Source organism: Pan paniscus, chromosome X (genome assembly GCF_029289425.2).
Source record: "Pan paniscus chromosome X, NHGRI_mPanPan1-v2.0_pri, whole genome shotgun sequence".
NCBI classification, from domain to species: domain Eukaryota; kingdom Metazoa; phylum Chordata; class Mammalia; order Primates; family Hominidae; genus Pan; species Pan paniscus.
This window is the reverse complement of record NC_073272.2, coordinates 86,195,051-86,218,691: the sequence shown is the minus strand read 5'-3', so window position 1 is coordinate 86,218,691 and position 23,641 is coordinate 86,195,051. Positions and strand designations below refer to the sequence as shown.

The 23,641-nt window shown below is 36.0% G+C and overlaps 1 protein-coding gene across 2 annotated transcripts in view; it reads right to left on the bottom strand.

Moving 5' to 3' along the window:
• Nucleotides 1-23,641, bottom strand: part of DACH2 (dachshund family transcription factor 2) — a 673,465-nt gene that overhangs the window by 81,785 nt on the left and 568,039 nt on the right. For both annotated transcript variants that reach the window (XM_034950560.3, XM_055106836.1), the window contains exon 7: nucleotides 10,932-11,067. In XM_034950560.3, the coding sequence (XP_034806451.1) occupies nucleotides 10,932-11,067 (136 nt within the window). The remainder of the gene's footprint in view (nucleotides 1-10,931; nucleotides 11,068-23,641) is intronic.

The following is a 23,641-nucleotide window of genomic DNA, read 5'->3' as shown; positions in this document are numbered from 1 at the left end:
AAAATGTGGTACATAATACAATAAAATATTATTCAGCCTTAAAAAAGACAGAAGTCTTGCCATATGTGACAACATTGGATGAACCTGGTGGACATTTGGCTAAATGAAAAAAGCCAGTCACACAATGACAAACACTGCATGATTCCACATATATTAGTTATGTAAAATAGCCAAACTCATAGAAACAGAGAGTGAATAGTGGTCGCCAGGGGCTGTAGAGAGAGAGACATGGAGAGTTGCTGTTCAACTGGTTTAAAGTTTCAGTTATGTAAAATGAATAAGTTCAAGAGATCTGCTGTACAGCATTGTGCCTACAGTCAACACTAGTCTATTGAGCACTTAAAAATGTGTAAGATGGTAGGTCTCATATTAAGCATATTAAGTTTTTACAACAAAGAATAATAATAGAAATAGAATTTACTTAGAAAAATCAATGTAATGAATTGTACTAATAAAGCACAAAAACCACAATGTCATCTTGATAGATACAGCAAAACAATGTGACAAAATACAACGTGTTTTCATAGTAAATACACAAAACAAACTAAGCATAGATGAAAACTTCATCAATCTGATAAAAGACATCTATTAAAAGCCCACTAATCACATAATATTCAGTGGTAAAAACTGAAAGCTTTCCTCTTGCGATAAGAAATAAGACAAGGATATTCACTCTCACCATGTCTATTCAACATTGTATTGCAGTCTCTAGCCACAGAATAAGGCAAGAAATAGAAATAAAAGGCATATAGATTGAAAAAGATAAATAAGACTATCTCAATTTGCAGATAGTATGATCTTATATAGAGAAAATTCTTAAAGAAAGTACAGAAAAAAATTGTAAAGAATCTATATAAAACCATTAAAGCTAAAAAAAATTAATAAAGTTGAAGAATATAAGAACAGTATAGAAAAATTAATTATATTTCTATACACAGCAGTGAGCAATCTGAAATTAAAATTAACAAAACAATTTCACTTATAAATTTGAAAACATTGAAAAACAAAATACAGGCATACCCTGTTCTTTGCACTTTACAGATACTATATTTTTTACAAACTAAATGTTTGTGGCAACCTTGCATTGAGCAAGTCTATTGGTGTCATTTTTCCAATAGCACTTGTTCACATTTTGTCTCTGTGTCACATATTGGTAATTCCCATGAAATTTCAAACTTTTAATTATTATTATATCACTTATGGTGGTCTATTATCAGCGATCTTTGATGTTACTCTAATTGTTTTGGGACTCCATGCACTGCTCCTATATACAATGGCAAACGTAATTGATAAATGCTTTGCATGTTCTGACTGCTTCACTGACCTGTCGTCCCCCCATTTCTCTTCCTCTGCTCAGGTCTTCTATTCCCTGAGATACAACAATATTGAAATTATGTCAACTACTAATCCTCCAGTGGCCTCTAAGTGTTCAAGTAAGAGGAATAGTCACATGTATCTCGCTTTAAATCGAAAGCTAGAAATGATTAAGCTTAGTAAGGAAGGCATGTCAAAAGCCAAGATAGGCTGAAAGCTAGGCCTCTTGCACCAAACAGTTAGCCAAGTTGTGAATGCGAAGGAAAAGTTCTTGAAGGACATTAAGAGTGCTACTCCAGTGAAAACACAAATGACAAGAAAGTGAGCTAGCCTTATTCTTGATATGGAGAAACTTGTAGTTATCTGGATGGAAGATCAAACAAGTCACAACATTTCTTTAATTCAAATCCTAATCCAGAGCAAGGCCCTACCTCTCTTTAATTCCTTGTAGGCTGAGAGAGGTTAAGAAGCTGCAGAAGAAAAGTTGGTATCTAACAAACGTGGGTTTATGAGGTTTAAGTAAAGGAACAATCTCCTTAACATAAAAGTCCAAGGTGAAGCAGCGAGTGTGGATGTAGAAGCTGCAGCAAGTTATCCATAAAATCTAGCTAAGATCATTGAGGAAGGTGGCTACACTAAATAATAGGTTTCAGTGTAGACAAAACAGCCTTATATTGGAAGAAGATGCCATCTAGGACTATCATAGCTAGAGAAGAGAAGCCATACCTGGCTTCAAAGCTTCAAAGGACAGGCTAACTCTCCTATTAGGGGATAATGCAGTTGGTGACTTTAAGTTCAAGCCAATGCACATTTTCCATTACAAAAATAAAAACCCTGTAATTCTTAAGAGTTATGCCAAATTCTATTCTGTCTCTGCTCTATGATGGAGCCATGAAGCCTGGATAATGGCACATCTATTTACAGCATGCTTTGCTGAACATTTTAAGCCCACTATTGAGACCTATGGCTCAAAAAGAAAAGATTCCTTGCAAAATATTACTGCTCACTGCAAATGAATCTAGTTACCCGAGAGCTCTGTAAAAAGAAATTCATTTTTCATGCCGGCTAACACAACATACATTCTGCAGCTATGTAATACGGAGTAATTGTTTGACTTTCGAGTTTCGTTATTTAAGAAAAGCATTTGGCAAAGCTATAGCTTCCATACATAGAGATTACTCTAATGGATCTGAGCAACATAAATTGAAAGCTTTCTGAAAAGAATTCACCATACTAAATGTTATTGCAAACATTTGTGATTCATGGAAGGAGGTCAAAATGCCAACATTAACAAGAGTTTGGAAGAAGTTTATTCCAACCCTTGTGGATGACTTTGAGGGACTCAAGACTTCAGTGGAGGAAGTCACTGCACATGTGAAAATAGCAAAAGTACTAGAATTAGAAGTAAAATGTGAATATATGACTGAATTGCTGCAATCTCATGATAAAACTTGAATGGATGAAGAGTTGTTATTTTATGGATGAACAAAGAACATGGTTTACTGAGACGGAATATACTCCTGATAAAAATGTTGTGAACACTGTTGAAATGACAACAAAGTATTTGGAATATTACATAAAGTTAGTTGGTAAAAGAGTGGTAGAGTTTAAGAGAATTGTCTCAAATTTTGAAAGAAATTTACTGCAGGTAAGATGCCTTCAAACAGCATCACATGCTACAGAGAAATCTTTCATGAAAGGAAAAGTCAATTGATGTGGCAAACTTCATTGCTGTCTTATATTAAGGAATTTCCACAGCCACCCCAACCTTCAGTGACCACCACCCTGATCTGTCAGCAGCCATCAACATCAAGGCAAGGCCCTCCACCAGTAAAAAGATTATGACTCGGCGAAGGCTTAGATAATCATTACTATTATTTTAGCAATGAAGTATTTTCAAATTAAGGTATGTATACTGTTTTTTAGACATAATGGCATCACACACTTAATAGACTACAGTATTGTGTAAACATAACTCTTACATGCACTGAGAAATCAATTTGTGTGACTTGCTTTATTGCAATATATGCTTTATTGTGGTGGTCTGGAACCAAACACATGATATCTCTGGGGTATGGCTGTACTGAGGAGTAAACTTTAAAGAAGTGCAAAATGTATAGTTTGAAAACGACAAAACATTGCTGGAAGAAATTGAAGAGAACCTGAATAAAAGGAAAATATCTTGTTTTCATGGTTCAAAATACTTAATACTGCTTAATACTGCTGATATGGCAATACTCGGCAAATGTATCTACAGTTTCAATAGAATCCTTGTTGTAATTCCAGTTGATATTTTATCAGAAACTGATCTAAAAATTCTCATAGAAACACAAAGGATCAAATAGACCCAAAGCAATTCTGAATAAAATAATAAAAGACTCATATGTCTTTATTTTAAAACTTATTATAAAGCTATAGTAATCAAGATAGTATGATATTGGCAAAAGAATAGACACGCAGATAATTAAACATAATTGAGTGTCCAGAAATCAGTGCTTAATTTTACAGAGAAGTGATTTTTGATGACGGTGCCTACTTAATTCAATGAGGAAATGTTTAAAACAAACAGTGCTAGGATGATTGAATGTTCAAATGCAAAATAATGAAGTTGGTCCCCTATCTAACACAACAAAAATTAACTCAAAGGGGAGTACAGATCTAAGTGTAAGGATGAAGCATTCTTAGATACAACACCACAAGCACATGTGTCAAAAAATAGATAAATTGATCTTTATGAAAATGAATAACCTGTCCATCAAAGGATACTACGAAAACAGTAAAAAGATAACCCATAAAATGGGATAAAATATTTAGAAGTCACATGTCTGATAAAGATATTGTATCCATAATATAAAAAGAACTCCTACAACTTAAAAACAAATGATAAATTAAATAAAATAAAGAATTAAAATGCCTAATAAAAATTGACAAAGGACTTAAATAGATATTTGTCCAAAGAAGATGTATGAATAGCCAATAAACACAGGAAAAGATGCTCAAAATGATTATTCATCAGGGAATACAAATCAAAGCCAAAATGAGATAATACATCGCAAACATTAGTCTAGCTATAATCAAAATCACAGAAAATAGTAAGTGTTGGAGAGAGCAGGGAGAAATTAAAACCTTCATATATTGCTGGTGGAAATGTAAACGGCTGCATCCACTTTGGCAAAGAGTGTGGTAGTTCCTCAAGTGGTTAAACACAAAATTACCATAAGACACATCAATTTCACTCCTAAGTATATATACATGTGAAATGAAAACACAAGTCAACCCAAAACTGTATGCAAATGTTCCCAGCAGCATTATTTGTAACAGCCAAAAGGTGGAGGTATCCCAAATATCCTTCAACTGATGAATGGATAAACAAAATATGATGTATCCATGCAATGAAATAATATTCTACCTTAAAAAATAAAAGCAAACAACTTCATTAAAAAGTGGACGAAGGACATGAACAGACTTTTCAAAAGAAGGCATACATACAGCCAGCAGCATGTAAAAAATGTTCAATATCATTGATCATTAGAGAAATGCAAACCAAAACCACTATGAGATACCATCTCACACCAATCAGAATGGGTATCATTAAAAAGTCAATAAACAACAGATGATGGCAAGGTTGTGGAGAAAAAGGAATGCTTATACACTGGTGGTGGAAATGTAAACTAGTTCAGTCACTGGGGAAAGCAGTTTGGCGATTTCTCAAAGAACTTAAAATAGAACTACCATTTGAGCCAGCAATCCCATTATTGGATATGTACCCAAAGGAATATAAATCATTCTAAATCATGCATGTGTATGTTCATTGCAGCACTGTTCACAAGAGCAGAGACATTAAATCAACCTAAATGCCCATTAAAAACATGGTACATATACACCATGGAATATTATGCAGCCATAAAAAAGGACAGGACGATGTCCTTTGCAGCAACATGGATGGGGTTGGAGGCTAAGAGAGAGAACTAATGCAGGAACAGAAAACCAAATACTGCATGTTTTCACTTATAAGTGGAACATAAATATTGAGAACACATAGAAACAAAGAAAAGAACCACAGACACTGGGGCCTACTTGAGGGTGGAAGTTGCGAAGAGGGAGAGGATTGAAAAACTACATGTCAGATACGATGCTTATTACCTGGGTGACAAAATAATCTGTACGCCAAACCCAAGTGACACAGAATTTACATACATAACAAACCTGCACTTGTACCTCTGAATTTAAAAGTTGAAAAAGAAATATGACAATGCTTTTATTCCAGGTAAAATATAATATATATTATTGTGACCAAAGGATGTTAAAACTATTAGCTGTTCATCTGTAGGCTGTGGGTTAACTTAAAATATAACATTTCAATGGGCTAAATTCTTGGGCTGGATGGTGAATTTATTGTTCCACTATTTCTGTAGCATATCAGATTTGATAATCAGAGTGCTTGGGGCATCTTGCACATAGAGAGTTTTCTATTGAAAACATTTACTTCCCAGTGCAAAATATCACAAAAACCCTATTCCTGATAGCAGTTTGAGAGACGAGTGGCTGCCAGAGGAAGGGGGTTTTACTCTGTGCCTTTGTTTCCACACAGGTAGAGTGAATAGTCGTAATTGCTGTACTCTAAAGAATCCCAGAACTGACTGTTAAAGACCACATAACACAATGTCATAACGTGATTAATTTGGTCGGTTTATTTGACATAGTCTGTGAAAAAATAAAATCAAAAGCTTTATTTGACTGATCAGTCAGTTTATTCAAAATACTTGATTCAAAACTAAAATCACAATATTGGGCATAGTCAAAATGGATATCAATGCCGTGAAAGCTCAGGTCATGTAGACTTTGAGACATGTATTATAATGTCATCCAGTTTTACCAGATACAGTAAGGGTGGGCTACATGAATACTCTAAAGGTATGTCTTAATGTTCTGAAAATTCCTTCATGATAGCAAAGCTGGCATTTTATAATTTTCAGAGCTATAAATCATTTTTTAAATCATGATGATACTCAAAGCAGATGTGAAAACATATGTTTGCCACAGTTGTATAAACTGCTTACTTGTCACAGTTAATAAATGTTGACACTTCTACTTTAACTCATTCCCTTTTAATAACTAAACTCTATTTCAGGAAAATATATTTTTTTCTTACCGTCACAAATATAACTGGAAGAACTTGACATAGAGAATCCCATTTTTTTTATAAAAACCTTTCCACTATAACTGGGGTGCAGTTTAATATGCCACTCTTGCTTATTAATGTCCTCATCAGGATATGTGACCAACTTATTTGATTTAAACAAGTAATATTCTACCATTCCACAGCAAGAAATTCAGAAATACCAGTGCATACTACTATATATTTTATGAAAATCAGATACTGTACATCTGTAGTAATGCTTGAACTGATTTTTCATAAGACACAATATAGTGTATACTTGAGTGCTGCAGTATGCGGGACAGTCCCAAATGCCATTTTGACTTATGGGGTTTGCAGCTCTGATTGCATCATATGCATCATGTACAGCTTGGGACTTTCCTAGCAAAGCTGCTTTACTATCAAGATGTCCTTTAAATAGTCATGACATGGTGGGAAAAAAGTCTCAGGAACAAATTGTTGCTGGGTTATAAATGAAGTTTCAACTATAACTAGACTTTCATTACCTGTGCAAGAGTTTGGGTAGTTTAATATCATGAACCTGACTTTCTTTCTGACAACTATTCTGAAATCAATCATCTGCATTTTGGAGCCCCAGAGGGTATAGCCTTTCACTGTCAGGCTAAGAAAAGACAAAACATGTGGCAAGGAAACCAACCATAGATCAATGAAATTAAAATCATATATTATTTCAAATTCCAACTAAAATGCTCATCTAGGTAATTATGAAGCACGTTCAGTTTACAGAAAATAGAAAATATTCTTCATTAACTCTTCAGTTCATGAAATATTTTTTCTATATATTATGGGCACCTTTAGTAAATAGAAAAATTTACCCTGTGGTGAAGTACAATAAACTGATGATCTAATAAATTACATGTTAGCTACTGTCTAACTCATGGTGACAGCAACAATGCATAACCCATGCCATATGATTATATATTTTCCTTTTCTCTTATACTTTCAGCCTTACAAACAAAGTTGTACTCAGTTTTCATATTAGGAGAGCATCACTTTAAAATTCTTACTCTCTCTATCTTCCTTGAACAGCTCTCCTAAGACAAAACTGGATACTATGCAGAGGTGACACATGTACCTCAGCAGATCAAAAGGCAGGTTGAGATCATATCTATCAGTATTCCAGGTAAATACCTGATGGGCTAACTTGCTAAGCTTTCATCTGAAATGTCCAAATTAGCACATATTTTTAAAATAACTTTCAAGGATTGAGGGAAGCAGCTCCCCTCTATGACAGCAACTCAGTTTTGTCAAATATAACCGTCAACTATAACCAGCAAATGGTGAATCATTTAAACATAGTTAAAAAAGTAAATATGTAATACAAAGGGAGTCAGATGTCTCTGAGCTGGCATAGTAAGAGGGCTTAAGATAAAGTTTCCAACTATATGCACAGAAAAATTTCAGGCGGATATGTAATTTATAACCTCCCAAATAAACAATCTTCAGATAAACATCATGTTTTCTACTATTAAAATAATTTATCCAAATCCGGTATGAATCTATTCTTACTAAGGGAAATGTGGATGCAGTATACAGCACACAGGTGTTAACTGAGTTAGTATCTGATTATTATATGTGTATCAAATAAGCAAAAATCATTTTACCTTAATTATCTTTTTAGAATTTTTTGATGGTTAGTCCATTATCTTGATCAACAATAAGTTCCTCTCTATTGTTGGGCATCATAACTATAAATAAGAGATGTAACTGAGTAGTTTCCTATGTGAAATACCCAGAAAAAAGGCAGAAAAGTGTCACACAAATGACGAATATAATGTAATAACAACTAACATAAGTTTTATATGCTTCTACTTCTAAAACAGTAGAAAGATTTTTTGTTGGTCTGAAGATCATATAATGAAAAAATCAGTAAGCTGCTTGATTGTGTGAGTTTTAAAGTATAATCAATATATACAAATATATACATATGAATTTGTATAATTGCCAACATAGCAAAATTAATAGATAATATAACTTTCTGAAAATTATTATGATACTTTATAAAACATATTGAAAGAGAAAAATGTTAATTTTCAGAGTTTATAATTTAATTATCTTTAGTCATATTTTATTCAAACATTATGTAGCCCTATTAATAAAATATGGTAACTGTAGAGTTAAACATTCTCAAGCCTTCTTATTTATTTATAGACAATCTTGGTATCATTTTTAGACAACTATGGAATGTGCATATAGAGCCTAATTACTGCCAGTGTAATCAGAAATAAACTATATTGTCAACATTTTTTTCTAGGATATTACATTGCTTTGGATATATTTGATTTTACTTCTAAGTGTAAGTTGTCCATTCTTTTATGATATATCTATTATATCATAAATATATTTTTTTCTATATATTATGGGCACCTTTAGTAGATAGAAAAATTTACCCTGTGGTGAAGTACAAATAAACTATCTGGTGATCTGATAAATTACATGTTAGCTACTGTCTAACTCATGGCGACAGCAACAATGCATAACCCATGCCATATGATTATATATTTCCCTATGTGCTGTGCTTTTTAGCCAGCACTCAATAAATAATTATCTCTATATATCCCTTTCCCCTTTTTGTCTCCTTCTTCCCACCCTCATCAATATGAATGGTATACCAACAGAAGAATGTGTCCTTTTGTTTCTTAATTCATTAGCGGTCACTCATTTGTAGACTCTCGTTCTTTCTCAGACTTTCTAGAATCAGTTGTACACAATGTAGTAACAACCAGGTAGTCTATGTCGTAGAAAAGAGTAAAGCTAGAAGACGTCTGTCATGTCTTCCAGGAATTAAACTTACTCTCTGAGGGACATTAGCCTCAAGCTCTGATCCACTGGTTCTTAACCCTGGCTACATATAAGAATCTCTTGAAGAAATGCTGAAAATCAAAACAAAATACTGCTGCCCAGGCTCTATTCCAGACCAAGTGAATCAAACTCTGAGCTTGTGGCCTCAGCATCCATATTAGTAAAAACTCCATAGGTGATTATAATTGGGAGCCAGATTTGAGAACTGCTATGCTCACTATGAAGCTAAAGGGCTCCAAAAAACATATAATACTGACAAGCTAAGTGAGATTTGGACTAATTTCCCCAAGAGACAGTCTTCATCCTTCTGGAATCTAAAACCTTCCCTAGCCTCCCAAATTTCTCTTCCCCCAAGAAAATACATTATTTTGGAAAGGCTGAAAGCAATCGCTATTATGAGCTGTAAACATTCAGAGTTCACTTAAAGAACTTCCCCCTTGTAAGAGTAAAGGAATAGCAAAAATCATTTTCCTGAAAGGAAATGGGTACATAGGAAATTGGACTGTGTAGGTATAGAAGATCAACAAATATTTTACCTAGCTCAATTGATCGGTAATTACTATATACTAAATGAGAATTTGTTACAGCTGAATGTACCTGTCGACTTCTATATACCTAAGTAGAATTATATAGAAGGAAATGATAAGTAATCAAAGTCAAGTCACACAGAGAAGAGTAATTTTTATTGCCCACACTTCCTTGGCACTTTTTTCACGTAATATTTCATTTCACCGCTCAATAATCCAGTGCATTAGACAGGGTGATAAGTTTTTTCCGTATAATAGGTAAAGAAACTCATGGTGGTTAAGTGGCATACACGAGATGTTATAGCTAGTTAGTGCCAGACCTATAGCTAGACTAAAATTCCCAATATGCCACATCACAACGAATTTCTGGAATAGCATCTATGGTGTAAGGCTTCTGAGAAAACAAAATATATATAAATGTAGGGGAAATCAAATGAGAACACATGTACACAGGAAGGGGAACATCATACTCCGGGGACTGTTGTGGGGTGGGGGGAGGGGGGAGGGATAGCATTAGGAGATATACCTAATGCTAAATGACGAGTTAATGGGTGAAGCACACCAGCATGGCACATGTATACATATGTAACTAACCTGCACATTGTGCACATGTACCCTAAAACTTAAAGTATAATAATAATAATAATAAATAAAATAAATACATGTAGGTGAAATTCTGTTAAATATTTGTGATCTAAGTTGTTGAGATTGTGGCAAATCTTATATTGATTCACTTTTTAATCACTCTTAAATGGGCAACTGCCTAAAGGATATTTTAACTTCCCTTATTCAAAAGATGTTGTGACTGTGTCAGGCATATTGTATCACATATAGAACTCACCCATACTCTACAAAAATTTCATCATATTACTTCCATGAGATTGAATGATACAGTAAAGGAAGATCTTTCCAGAGAACAAACTTCTAACAATGTAAGTTTCATTTTGTTAGTCATATTGTTTCAGCAATTACAAAAGACCAAATTTCAAAAAGCTATTTATATTAAGGAGGTATCAGCTTCCCCAGCTTTTCCCTCTCCTCTATTTTTCCTAACAACTAATTTCCAGAAACAATGTTTTCCAATTACCTGTTTCAGAAAAGTTACTCACCCATTCTTTCCAAATGATGATCCATCTGAGAGGGAGAGCTGGACACACTGCTGCTGGTGTGGGAAGAGGTCTGGCTCCCAGGACGATGATTCTCTTCTAGAGAAGGAGCAGGAGAAGGACTCTCTGGGATCCGCTCCTGACACAAAAGGAAACACAAAAGGAAATGTCATCTATGCGCCAAGTTTTTATGTTGGTTGAGTCTATACATTTGAAATGTTGACCTCTCACTTATTGTGAAAGTGTACACATCTACAATAATTGGTCTTAAATACATATATTTAAACAAAAATATATTTTTGATTCTTGTGAAGTTAATAAAATATCATGAGGGCTAAATTATAGAAAAAGTCAAAAAAGCATATAGTAAAGGGTCAAGAAAAGTTAATTTCCATTTGCTCTGGTAAAAAATTCATAAATGATTAACAGTGTAGGTGTGTTTTGAAGGTTATTGTTATTGTAGTTTCTAGATTGATGTGAAGTTCATGGCAAGGCCTGGAGTGTGATACTCCTATGTCATTAAGAAGGAGAACTCCCAAATGTAAAGACTTGAGAGCCCTGGGATAAAACTCACAAATTGTGGCACCTGGTACATGTTGAGCTTTTCTGCATGGATAAAATTTATAGAAATAATATACTTGTATATTAGATACCTGTAACCTCTCAGACCTTAATAACTTATGTTGAATTCCGCCAACAAAATATTTTAATAGGCTGGGCATGGTGGCTCACGCATGTAATCTCAGCACTTTGGGAGGCCAAGGCGGGTGGATCACCTGAGGTCAGGAGTTCGAGATCAGCCTGATCAAAATGGTGAAACCCCGTCTCTACTAAAAATACAAAAAATTAGCCGGGCATGGTGGCAGGCACCTGTAATCCCAGCTATTGGGGAGGCTGATGTAGAAGAATCCCTTGAACCCAAGAGGTGGACACTGCAGTGAGCCGAAGTCACGCCATTGCACTCCAGCCTGGGCAACAAGAGCAAAACTTCATATCAAAAAAAGTATACATATTTTAATAGTCACAGTACACCATTATTGTTTTTTTCAAACTTACACTATGATCTATCAAGGTCAATTCTTCTAGTATTCCATAGATTTTTGTAGTTTTCAATAATGTATTTTAATAAAATATTTTTGCATACTTCTGCAGTAATTATTATGGCTCTCAAGACTTCTGATTATTAAAATTGCTATAAAGCACTGAAGCTATTCACTATGTTTATGCATCACAAATTGATGACTAAATCCAAATCATTAAGTTAATTTGATCAATAAAAGAACCAAATTGCAGGGTTTATGCACTTATGCAATAAATGTGACTGGGTGATAGACATGCCAGCACAGAGAATGTTCTATAAAATATTTAATTCATCCATAATAAATTTCTTCAATTAAATGTTGTGTCTAATTATCTGTAATCACATCATTATTTTAATCATCATAACATTAAGAAATAATTTGTCAAATATGTGCTTGTACATTTCCACATTGATTTTGCATGAGAAGCCCAAATAACCCCCCTAAAAAACTGTTTGTTTAATGCAAAAGTAATAGCACGAGAGTTAAAATTTATTATTTCATTAGTAGTAGTTAACATTATCCAATGTCTGGCATTGCAGCGGGCACAGTGATGCCACCTCCCCAACTTAAAATCTCCAATCCACATCTTAATTACAGGAACCTGTGAATTTGTTACTTCACATGGCCAAAGGGACTTTGCAGATGCAATTGAGAATCATGAAATAGGGAGATTATACTGGATTATCTTAGTGGACCCAATCTGATCACCAGGATTCTAAACTGTGGAAGACACAGGCAGAAAAGAAGGGTCAGAGGGAGACATGACTGCAGAGGAATTGTCACAGAGATGCAACATTGCTGGCTTTGAAGATGGAAGAAGGGAGCCATGAGCAAAGAGATGTGAGTGACCTTTAACAATAAACACTGGGCACTTCTAGAGGGGGTAGAGAGGGAGAGGGAAAGGGCTGAAAAACTACCTATTAGACACTATACTCACTACCTAGGTGACAGGATCATTAGTATCCTAAACCTCACCATCACATAATATATCCATGTAAAAAACTTGCACATGTATCCCATATATCTAAATAAAAGTTGAAATTATTTTAAAAGAAGAAAAGAAAACAGATAACAGATTCTTCTCTGGAGCCTATAGAAAGAAATGCAGCACACCTTGACCACACCTTGCTTTTAGCCTAGTGAACCTCATGTCCAACTTCTGACCTACAGAACTCCAAGATAATAAATTTGCACTGTGTTAAACCACTAAATTTGTGGCAATTTGTTATAGCAACAATAGAACACTAATATGGTCATCAATGTAGTATGCATATTTTAAAATTTTGTTTGACATTATTGCTTAGCATTTCATTAACATCCAACAACTTTAGTGAAATGAATAGTAGACTTTGAGTATATTAGCTACAGTATATGCTAATTAAATACCAATAATTTTAAATGTATATTACATGTTAAGGACTTTATAGCTGTTGTCATGCCTCCAAAACAATGTTTCCAAACAGAGTAGAATACTGATACATTTCTTTTATATTTAGTCTGCAGGAAAATATCTACTTGCCACATAATGTCTGCAAGGAAAAATAAAAAGAAATACAGAAGCAAAACAGAAGAAAAGAATCAAGTTTTTTCCCCCAATAATTCTATTCACACTTTGGAGGGATGATATGGGTACTGACAGCAATATCCATACAGCCCTTCTATCATACCCTTTCACTTTTTAAAAATAGACTTGTAGTTTATCAGTTGTGAAATTCAACTTAAACTATAATGCTTTCAAATATATTATTGAAATAGTATGTGTGTGCATGTGTATATATATAAAAGGAATTTAATATATGTGGCCATTTTTGCCTTTCATCATTGTGTCTCACTGATTCCATGCCAAAATATGTGCAAAAACCACAGAACATTCACTATTTGTGTTTGAATTCCAACCCTGAAAATTTCCTTTAAATATGTGTAATTCAATGAACTATGTTTATCTCTAATGGACCTCTGAATGAATGGAGAGGGACAAAGTGCAGCAGTTATTGTAAAAAAATAAAACTTACAAAAGGAAAATCACTGTGTAACAGCAAACCAGAATCACATATACAGCAATGTATGCTGCTGGAATAAAAATAAACAATTTTTGAGTGATCCCTACAGTTTCATGGTTTAAAAAAGCAAGAGAATCCAACTGACAGTGAAACTTGGTCTTGCTCACTCTGCCTAATAAAAACTGAATGCTCATTATGAGTAAATAAAAATCATAAGAGCACCTATAAAAACAGAAAATATCAAGAACGTTAACAAAAATGCAATTGATATTAACTAATATTAAGAAAAAATAGTGGATTCCCCTAACATATTTAAAATTAGCATAGGATAAAATGATATAAACTCCAATAATTTATGCTGAAACTCCTTCTTTGCATTTTCAGCAGCATATTATGTGAAACAATGAACTAACTTTGAGAACCTAATTTAGAAGGTGAATATTAAGAGTGACAGTAACATTTTGTATGAAGCAAATTTTCTCCTTTAAGATTTTGTAGCCTGTACTTACCAAATTCGATCAAGTTTCAGTCCATTGTTATTTTTCTAAGGCAGCACAGAAGTCAGACTTTTTTCACCATGCAAACCATGTTATATGAATGCAGTGTCTTACATTGATTAAGAATTAGGTGTTGTGTTTTTTTTTTAAATCTCTGTGGAAGTGGAATGTTTAAGTTCTCCTAAAATAATGAATAATTATATGAACAATTTCTTCTTTGCAAGTAAACAGATCAATTTTTTAGCCCTGTAATAAGTATGCATCTATTTAGCTACTTAACTGCAATATGCTTTGGTTCATTAGGTGGCTACTGTTGTGTCTCAGCCTAGTTAAAATTTCACAGCAAGTTAATCTGTTTTATTACAAATGAGAACACAAGTGATAATGCCTTCACCATTTGCCAAATACAGGGTTAACAGTATTTGCAACAAATCAATAAGTATTTAAAAAGGAAACTTGCAAATCTAAAATTCTAATCACTTTTACTCATTGATAACTTCATTTATGTGGCATTTATGACTTTTACAACCCTGTTACTTTTCACATATTTAATTTGTGCCCCATCAAAAATAGCTGCAGCTCCTATGAAACACCACAGAAGTCTTCTCCAAATCCAAAGTAGCAAAGGACAGAGATTTCCAAAATTTATACATTCTCACAATTCCTATTTTTCCCTGCAATTAGTAATACAATCTTCAATAATAACTCAGATTCTGATGTGTACTCACATAGTTCAAGGACTTTGCCTAAAAAGAATAAGTTGTTACGGAAAATGCTATTAATTAGTACATACAATCCCTTCCTCTACTATACCAGTTCCTTATCTTTAGAGATATATCACAAATGGTTAAAAATGTTGCCCATTTTATCAAATTATTTGAAAGTACATTTGAACCTTCATAAAGAATGGGGCAATGTTTAGAAAATTTAGTTTTTTATAAGGTTTAACACAGTCAATTTGGCTTAAGATTCAGTTTATTGAGGGGGGGAGGAGCCAAGATGGCTGAATAGGAACAGCTCCGGTCTACAGCTCCCAGCGTGAGCGACGCAGAAGACGGTGATTTCTGCATTTCCATCTGAGGTACTTGGTTCATCTCACTAGGGACTGCCAGACAGTGGGCGCAGGCCAGTGGGTGCGCGCACCGTGCGCGAGCCGAAGCAGGGCGAGGCATTGCCTCACCTGGGAAGCGCCAGGGGTCAGGGAGTTCCCTTTCCGAGTCAAAGAAAGGGGTGACGGACGCACCTGGAAAATCGGGTCACTCCCACCCGAATATTGCGCTTTTCAGACCTGCTTAAAAAACGGCGCACCACGAGACTATATCCCACACCTGGCTCGGAGGGTCCTACACCCACGGAATCTCACTGATTGCTAGCACAGCAGTCTGAGATCAAACTGCAAGGCGGCAGCGAGGCTGGGGGAGGGGCGCCCGCCATTGCCCAGGCTTGCTTAGGTAAACAAAGCAGCCTGGAAGCTCGAACTGGGTGGAACCCACCACAGCTCAAGGAGGCCTGCCTGCCTCTGTAGGCTCCACCTCTGGGGGCAGGGCACAGACAAACAAAAAGACAGCAGTAACCTCTGCAGACTTAAATGTCCCTGTCTGACAGCTTTGAAGAGAGCAGTGGTTCTCCCAGCACGCAGCTGGAGATCTGAGAACGGGCAGACTGCCTCCTCAAGTGGGTCCCTCACCCCTGACCCCCGAGCAGCCTAACTGGGAGGCACCCCCCAGCAGGGGCACACTGACACCTCACACGGCAGGGTATTCCAACAGACCTGCAGCTGAGGGTCCTGTCTGTTAGAAGGAAAACTAACAAACAGAAAGGACATCCACACCAAAAACCCATCTGTACATCACCATCATCAAAGACCAAAAGTAGATAAAACCACAAAGATGGGGAAAAAACAGAACAGAAAAACAGGAAACTCTAAAATGCAGAGCGCCTCTCCTCCAAAGGAACGCAGTTCCTCACCAGCAATGGAACAAAGCTGGATGGAGAATGATTTTGACGAGCTGAGAGAAGAAGGCTTCAGACGATCAAATTACTCTGAGCTATGGGAGGACATTCAAACCAAAGGCAAAGAAGTTGAAAACTTTGAAAAAAATTTAGAAGAATGTATAACTAGAATAACCAATACAGAGAAGTGCTTAAAGGAGCTGATGGAGCTGAAAACCAAGGCTCGAGAACTACGTGAAGAATGCAGAAGCCTCAGGAGCCGATGCGATCAACTGGAAGAAAGGGTATCAGCAATGGAAGATGAAATGAATGAAATGAAGCGAGAAGGGAAGTTTAGAGAAAAAAGAATAAAAAGAAATGAGCAAAGCCTCCAAGAAATATGGGACTATGTGAAAAGACCAAATCTACGTGTGATTGGTGTACCTGAAAGTGATGCGGAGAATGAAACCAAGTTGGAAAACACTCTGCAGGATATTATCCAGGAGAACTTCCCCAATCTAGCAAGGCAGGCCAACGTTCAGATTCAGGAAATACAGAGAACGCCACAAAGATACTCCTCGAGAAGAGCAACTCCAAGACACATAATTGTCAGATTCACCAAAGTTGAAATGAAGGAAAAAATGTTAAGGGCAGCCAGACAGAAAGGTCGGGTTACCCTCAAAGGGAAGCCCATCAGACTAACAGCGGATCTCTCGGCAGAAACCCTACAAGCCAGAAGAGAGTGGGGGCCAATATTCAACATTCTTAAAGAAAAGAATTTTCAACCCAGAATTTCATATCCAGCCAAACTAAGCTTCATAAGTGAAGGAGAAATAAAATACTTTACAGACAAGCAAATGCTGACCGATTTTGTCACCACCAGGCCTGCCCTAAAAGAGCTCCTGAAGGAAGCGCTAAACATGGAAAGGAACAACCGGTACCAGCCGCTGCAAAATCATGCCAAAATGTAAAGACCATCAAGACTAGGAAGAAACTGCATCAACTAATGAGCAAAATAACCAGCTAACATCATAATGACAGGATCAAATTCACACATAACAATATTAACTTTAAATGTAAATGGACTAAATTCTCCAATTAAAAGACACAGACTGGCAAGTTGGATAAAGAGTCAAGACCCATCAGTGTGCTGTATTCAGGAAACCCATCTCACGTGCAGAGACACACATAGGCTCAAAATAAAAGGATGGAGGAAGATCTACCAAGCAAATGGAAAACAAAAAAAGGCAGGGGTTGCAATCCTAGTCTCTGATAAAACAGACTTTAAACCAACAAAGATCAAAAGAGACAAAGAAGGCCATTACATAATGGTAAAGGGATCAATTCAACAAGAGGAGCTAACTATCCTAAATATATATGCACCCAATACAAGAGCACCCAGATTCATAAAGCAAGTCCTGAGTGACCTACAAAGAGACTTAGACTCCCACACATTAATAATGGGAGACTTTAACACCCCACTGTCAACATTAGACAGATCAACGAGACAGAAAGTCAACAAGGATACCCAGGAATTGAACTCAACTCTGCACCAAGTGGACCTAATAGACATCTACAGAACTCTCCACCCCAAATCAACAGAATATACATTTTTTTCAGCACCACACCACACCTATTCCAAAATTGACCACATAGTTGGAAGTAAAGCTCTCCTCAGCAAATGTAAAAGAACAGAAATTATAACAAACTATCTCTCAGACCACAGTGCAATCAAACTAGAACTCAGGATTAAGAACCTCACTCATAGCCGCTCAACTACATGGAAACTGAACAACCTGCTCCTGAATGACTACTGGGTACATAACGAAATGAAGGCAGAAATAAAGATGTTCTTTGAAACCAACGAGAACAAAGACACAACATACCAGAATCTCTGGGATGCATTCAAAGCAGTGTGTAGAGGGAAATTTATAGCACTAAATGCCCACAAGAGAAAGCAGGAAAGATCCAAAATTGACACCCTAACATCACAATTAAAAGAACTAGAAAAGCAAGAGCAAACACATTCAAAAGCTAGCAGAAGGCAAGAAATAACTAAAATCAGAGCAGAACTGAAGGAAATAGAGACACAAAAAACCCTTCAAAAAATCAATGAATCCAGGAGCTGGTTTTTTGAAAGGATCAACAAAATTGATAGACCGCTAGCAAGACTAATAAAGAAAAAAAGAGAGAAGAATCAAATAGACGCAATAAAAAATGATAAAGGGGATATCACCACCGATCCCACAGAAATACAAACTACCATCAGAGAATACTACAAACACCTCTACGCAAATAAACTAGAAAATCTAGAAGAAATGGATACATTCCTCGACACATACACTCTCCCAAGACTAAACCAGGAAGAAGTTGAATCTCTGAATAGACCAATAACAGGAGCTGAAATTGTGGCAATAATCAATAGTTTACCAACCAAAAAGAGTCCAGGACCAGATGGATTCACAGCCGAATTCTACCAGAGGTACAAGGCGGAACTGGTACCATTCCTTCTGAAACTATTCCAATCAATAGAAAAAGAGGGAATCCTCCCTAACTCATTTTATGAGGCCAGCATCATTCTGATACCAAAGCCGGGCAGAGACACAACCAAAAAAGAGAATTTTAGACCAATATCCTTGATGAACATTGATGCAAAAATCCTCAATAAAATACTGGCAAACCGAATCCAGCAGCACATCAAAAAGCTTATCCACCATGATCAAGTGGGCTTCATCCCTGGGATGCAAGGCTGGTTCAATATACGCAAATCAATAAATGTAATCCAGCATATAAACAGAGCCAAAGACAAAAACCACATGATTATCTCAATAAATGCAGAAAAAGCCTTTGACAAAATTCAACAACCCTTCATGCTAAAAACTCTCAATAAATTAGGTATTGATGGGACGTATTTCAAAATAATAAGAGCTATCTATGACAAACCCACAGCCAATATCATTCTGAATGGGCAAAAACTGGAAGCATTCCCTTTGAAAACTGGCACAAGACAGGGATGCCCTCTCTCACCGCTCCTATTCAACATAGTGTTGGAAGTTCTGGCCAGGGCAATCAGGCAGGAGAAGGAAATAAAGGGTATTCAATTAGGAAAAGAGGAAGTCAAATTGTCCCTGTTTGCAGACGACATGATTGTTTATCTAGAAAACCCCATCGTCTCAGCCCAAAATCTCCTTAAGCTGATAAGCAACTTCAGCAAAGACTCAGGATACAAAATCAATGTACAAAAATCACAAGCATTCCTATACACCAACAATAGACAAACAGAGAGCCAAATCATGAGTGAACTCCCATTCACAATTGCTTCAAAGAGAATAAAATACCTAGGAATCCAACTTACAAGGGATGTGAAGCACCTCTTCAAGGAGAACTACAAACCACTGCTCAAGGAAATAAAAGAAGATACAAACAAATGGAAGAACATTCCATGCTCATGGGTAGGAAGAATCAATATCGTGAAAATGGCCATACTGCCCAAGGTAATTTACAGATTCAATGCCATCCCCATTAAGCTACCAATGACTTTCTTCACAGAATTGGAAAAAACTACTTTAAAGTTCATATGGAACCAAAAAAGAGCCCGCATCGCCAAGTCAATCCTAAGCCAAAAGAACAAAGCTGGAGGCATCACACTACCTGACTTCAAACTATACTACAAGGCTACAGTAACCAAAACAGCATGGTACTGGTACCAAAACAGAAATATAGATCAATGGAACAGAACAGAGCCCTCAGAAATAACGCCGCTTACCTACAACTATCTGATCTTTGACAAACCTGAGAAAAACAAGCAATGGGGAAAGGATTCCCTATTTAATAAATGGTGCTGGGAAAACTGGCTAGCCATATGTAGAAAGCTGAAACTGGATCCCTTCCTTACACCTTATACAAAAATCAATTCAAGATGGATTAAAGACTTAAACGTTAGACCTAAAACCATAAAAACCCTAGAAGAAAACCTAGGCCTTACCATTCAGGACATAGGCGTTGGCAAGGACTTCATGTCTAAAACACCAAAAGCAATGGCAACAAAAGCCAAAATCGACAAATGGGATCTAATTAAACTAAAGAGCTTCTGCACAGCAAAAGAAACTACCATCAGAGTCAATAGGCAACCTACAACATGGGAGAAAATTTTTGCAACCTACTCATGTGACAAAGGGCTAATATCCAGAATTTACAGTGAACTCAAACAAATTTACAAGAAAAAAACAAACAACCCCATCAAAAAGTGGGCGAAGGACATGAACAGACACTTCTCAAAAGAAGACATTTATGCAGCCAAAAAACACATGACAAAATGCTCATCATCACTGGCCATCAGAGAAATGCAAATCAAAACCACTATGACATATCATCTCACACCAGTTAGAATGGCAATCATTAAAAAGTCAGGAAACAACAGGTGCTGGAGAGGATGTGGAGAAATAGGAACACTTTCACACTGTTGGTGGGACTGTAAACTAGTTCAACCATTGTGGAAGTCAGTGTGGCGATTCCTCAGGGATCTAGAACTAGAAATACCATTTGACCCAGCCATCCCATTACTGGGTATATACCCAAGTGACTATAAATCATGCTGCTATAAAGACACATGCACACGTATGTTTATTGCGGCATTATTCACAATAGCAAAGACTTGGAACCAACCCAAATGTCGAACAATGATAGACTGGATTAAGAAAATGTGGCACATATACACCATGGAATACTATGCAGCCATAAAAAATGATGAGTTCATATCCTTTGTAGGGACATGGATGAAATTGGAAACCATCATTCTCAGTAAACTATCGCAAGAACAAAAAACCAAACACCGCATATTCTCACTCATAGGTGGGAATTGAACAATGAGATCACATGGACACAGGAAGGGGAATATCACACTCTGGGGACTCTGGTGGGGAGGGGGGAGGGGGGGAGGGATAGCATTGGGAGATATACCTAATGCTAGATGACGAGTTAGTGGGTGCAGCGCACCAGCATGGCACATGTATACATATGTAACTAACCTGCACAATGTGCACATGTACCCTAAAACTTAAAGTATAATTAAAAAAAAAAAGATTCAGTTTATTGGCACTAAAGTATCAACTCTGACCATGTTCATAGAGGCCATTTATTTCATTTCAATATATTATTTTACATTCTTGGAAATATGGAAGTATACACAGAATTTATGAAGTACTAACATATGTGTGTTAAATATCTCTACCATGTGGTAATATGTATGTGCACATGTTCCATTGCCTTTTAAAAACAACTGTCTCAACGTTGAATTTCCTCTCATATTTTATTATATTGATTTCTTTCAAGAATTCAGTAGAATTATGTAATAGATGTCTTCTTTTTTTATTTAGTTTGACTTCAACTCTCATTGTAATTACTTTTCCAAATGTTAATCTATTAATGAGTTCCTAAAGGATTTAATGGCATTTTGCTACTGAGGAGTGGCTTTTGGAAGTTTATTTGAATGCTGGATATTTTATGCATGTATTTGTCTTGATATTTCATATTTAATTGATATGCTTCTTCTGTGTTGTCACCAGAGTTCTGCAGAAACAGAACAGACTGTAACTTGAAAGACTTTAATAATAAAACCAGAGACAGTAAAATAAAAATTTGCTCATTGTTTTTACTAACGTAGCTTACCACTAAATAGGGGGAGTAATTTGATGCTGAAAGTTGGTATATCTAAATACTATTGGAAGCATGACACTTTATGGATCTTTATGAACCAATTCAAGCATTGGTCTGTGTTCTACAATCACCAATTTACCATTGAATTTAAATTAACAGTGATGAATATAACGAAGTTTTCATAAACTTAAAAAATGGAAAAAGGGCTCTTGAGGTTAAAAAGGAAAAATTATGCAATTTAGCAATTGTTAAACTCCCTATTCCAGGGTAGAAGTTATCACAATATATGTGTTTCATTAGTCTATGAAACAGTGAATCCACAATACTCTTACCTTGTTTCTCTAGGAGTGGTTAAGAAACTCACCACTCAGAAAAAATATTCTAGATATTGGCAGCTTTCACTCTTCAGTGGTTTTGAAGGCATAATTTCAATCCCGAATTAGAAGAGATAATATAATATTATGCATAAGAAATGATGCCAGATTGGGGGTGCAGCTGGAATATGTAAGCACAAGAGTCCAAAATAATACACACACCCTTTGTGTGACCTATGTGGTGTTTGAACAAAGAACCCTCTCATCTCTTTAATGTGATGAACTTGTCCTGGAAAAGGCTTACAGATTAAAGGAATCAGCCATATCTGACCATAGCATAAAATACCTTCAAGTGGGAGAATGAATAGTTCAGTGGGAAAAATGCATGGTTTCCAAGTTAAGTTGTGGGCTTGTAACTCTGCCACCCACCCACCCACCCAAACTAACAAACAAACACAAACAACCCTTAATGCCCACTCAACGTATCTTCGTCTCATGCTCTGAGATAGTAATAGCTTTCTCTTTCCATAGAGCACTTAGAATGAGACCCAAGTAGTGATTCTTGTCAGTGAATTTGAATTATCACACAAAAACCTCTGTGTTGACTAATTTTAATACCAGATGTTCACACGCTAATGCCACTGCCGTGTGACCATTTCCTATCAATTCATTAATTGCCAGCTGCTCAGCCAAACAAGAAACAGAGCTAATCAGATGGTGTTGGTAAACTGCCAAATAACAGCTTCCAACTTAAATTTCTTAAATGTGTTATCAGAAAAAAACTATGGCACACTGACATTACACAGTTTCCCACAAATAGAGAAAAATGTACTGTAAGACACTTAAATGTCAAACAGGGAATAGAATTCCATACCAGTAAGGTATTTTACCTATTTTTGTCTTCATGATTTTGCCACATTCAGTAATATAATTGAAGGATTAATAGTCTTGCAAGCCTAATGATCATAATGCAATTTCCAATTCATGTTATAGCTATATTAGTTATTAGCTACACATGCTAATAGTTGAGCCAACACCAAAGGGATCTGAGCCAGAACTAAAATTTACCATGTGCCTTGTGTAGCAATATTCCCAAACTATCTACTGACAAAAAACAATAAGAAACATTTGTTTGCAACTTGTAATGTCTTTCCCACTTTTGGATTTAAAGTCTGTATTACTAATAATAGTTTATGTTGGAAACACTGCCCAAAGTTTAATATCCAGTGACTC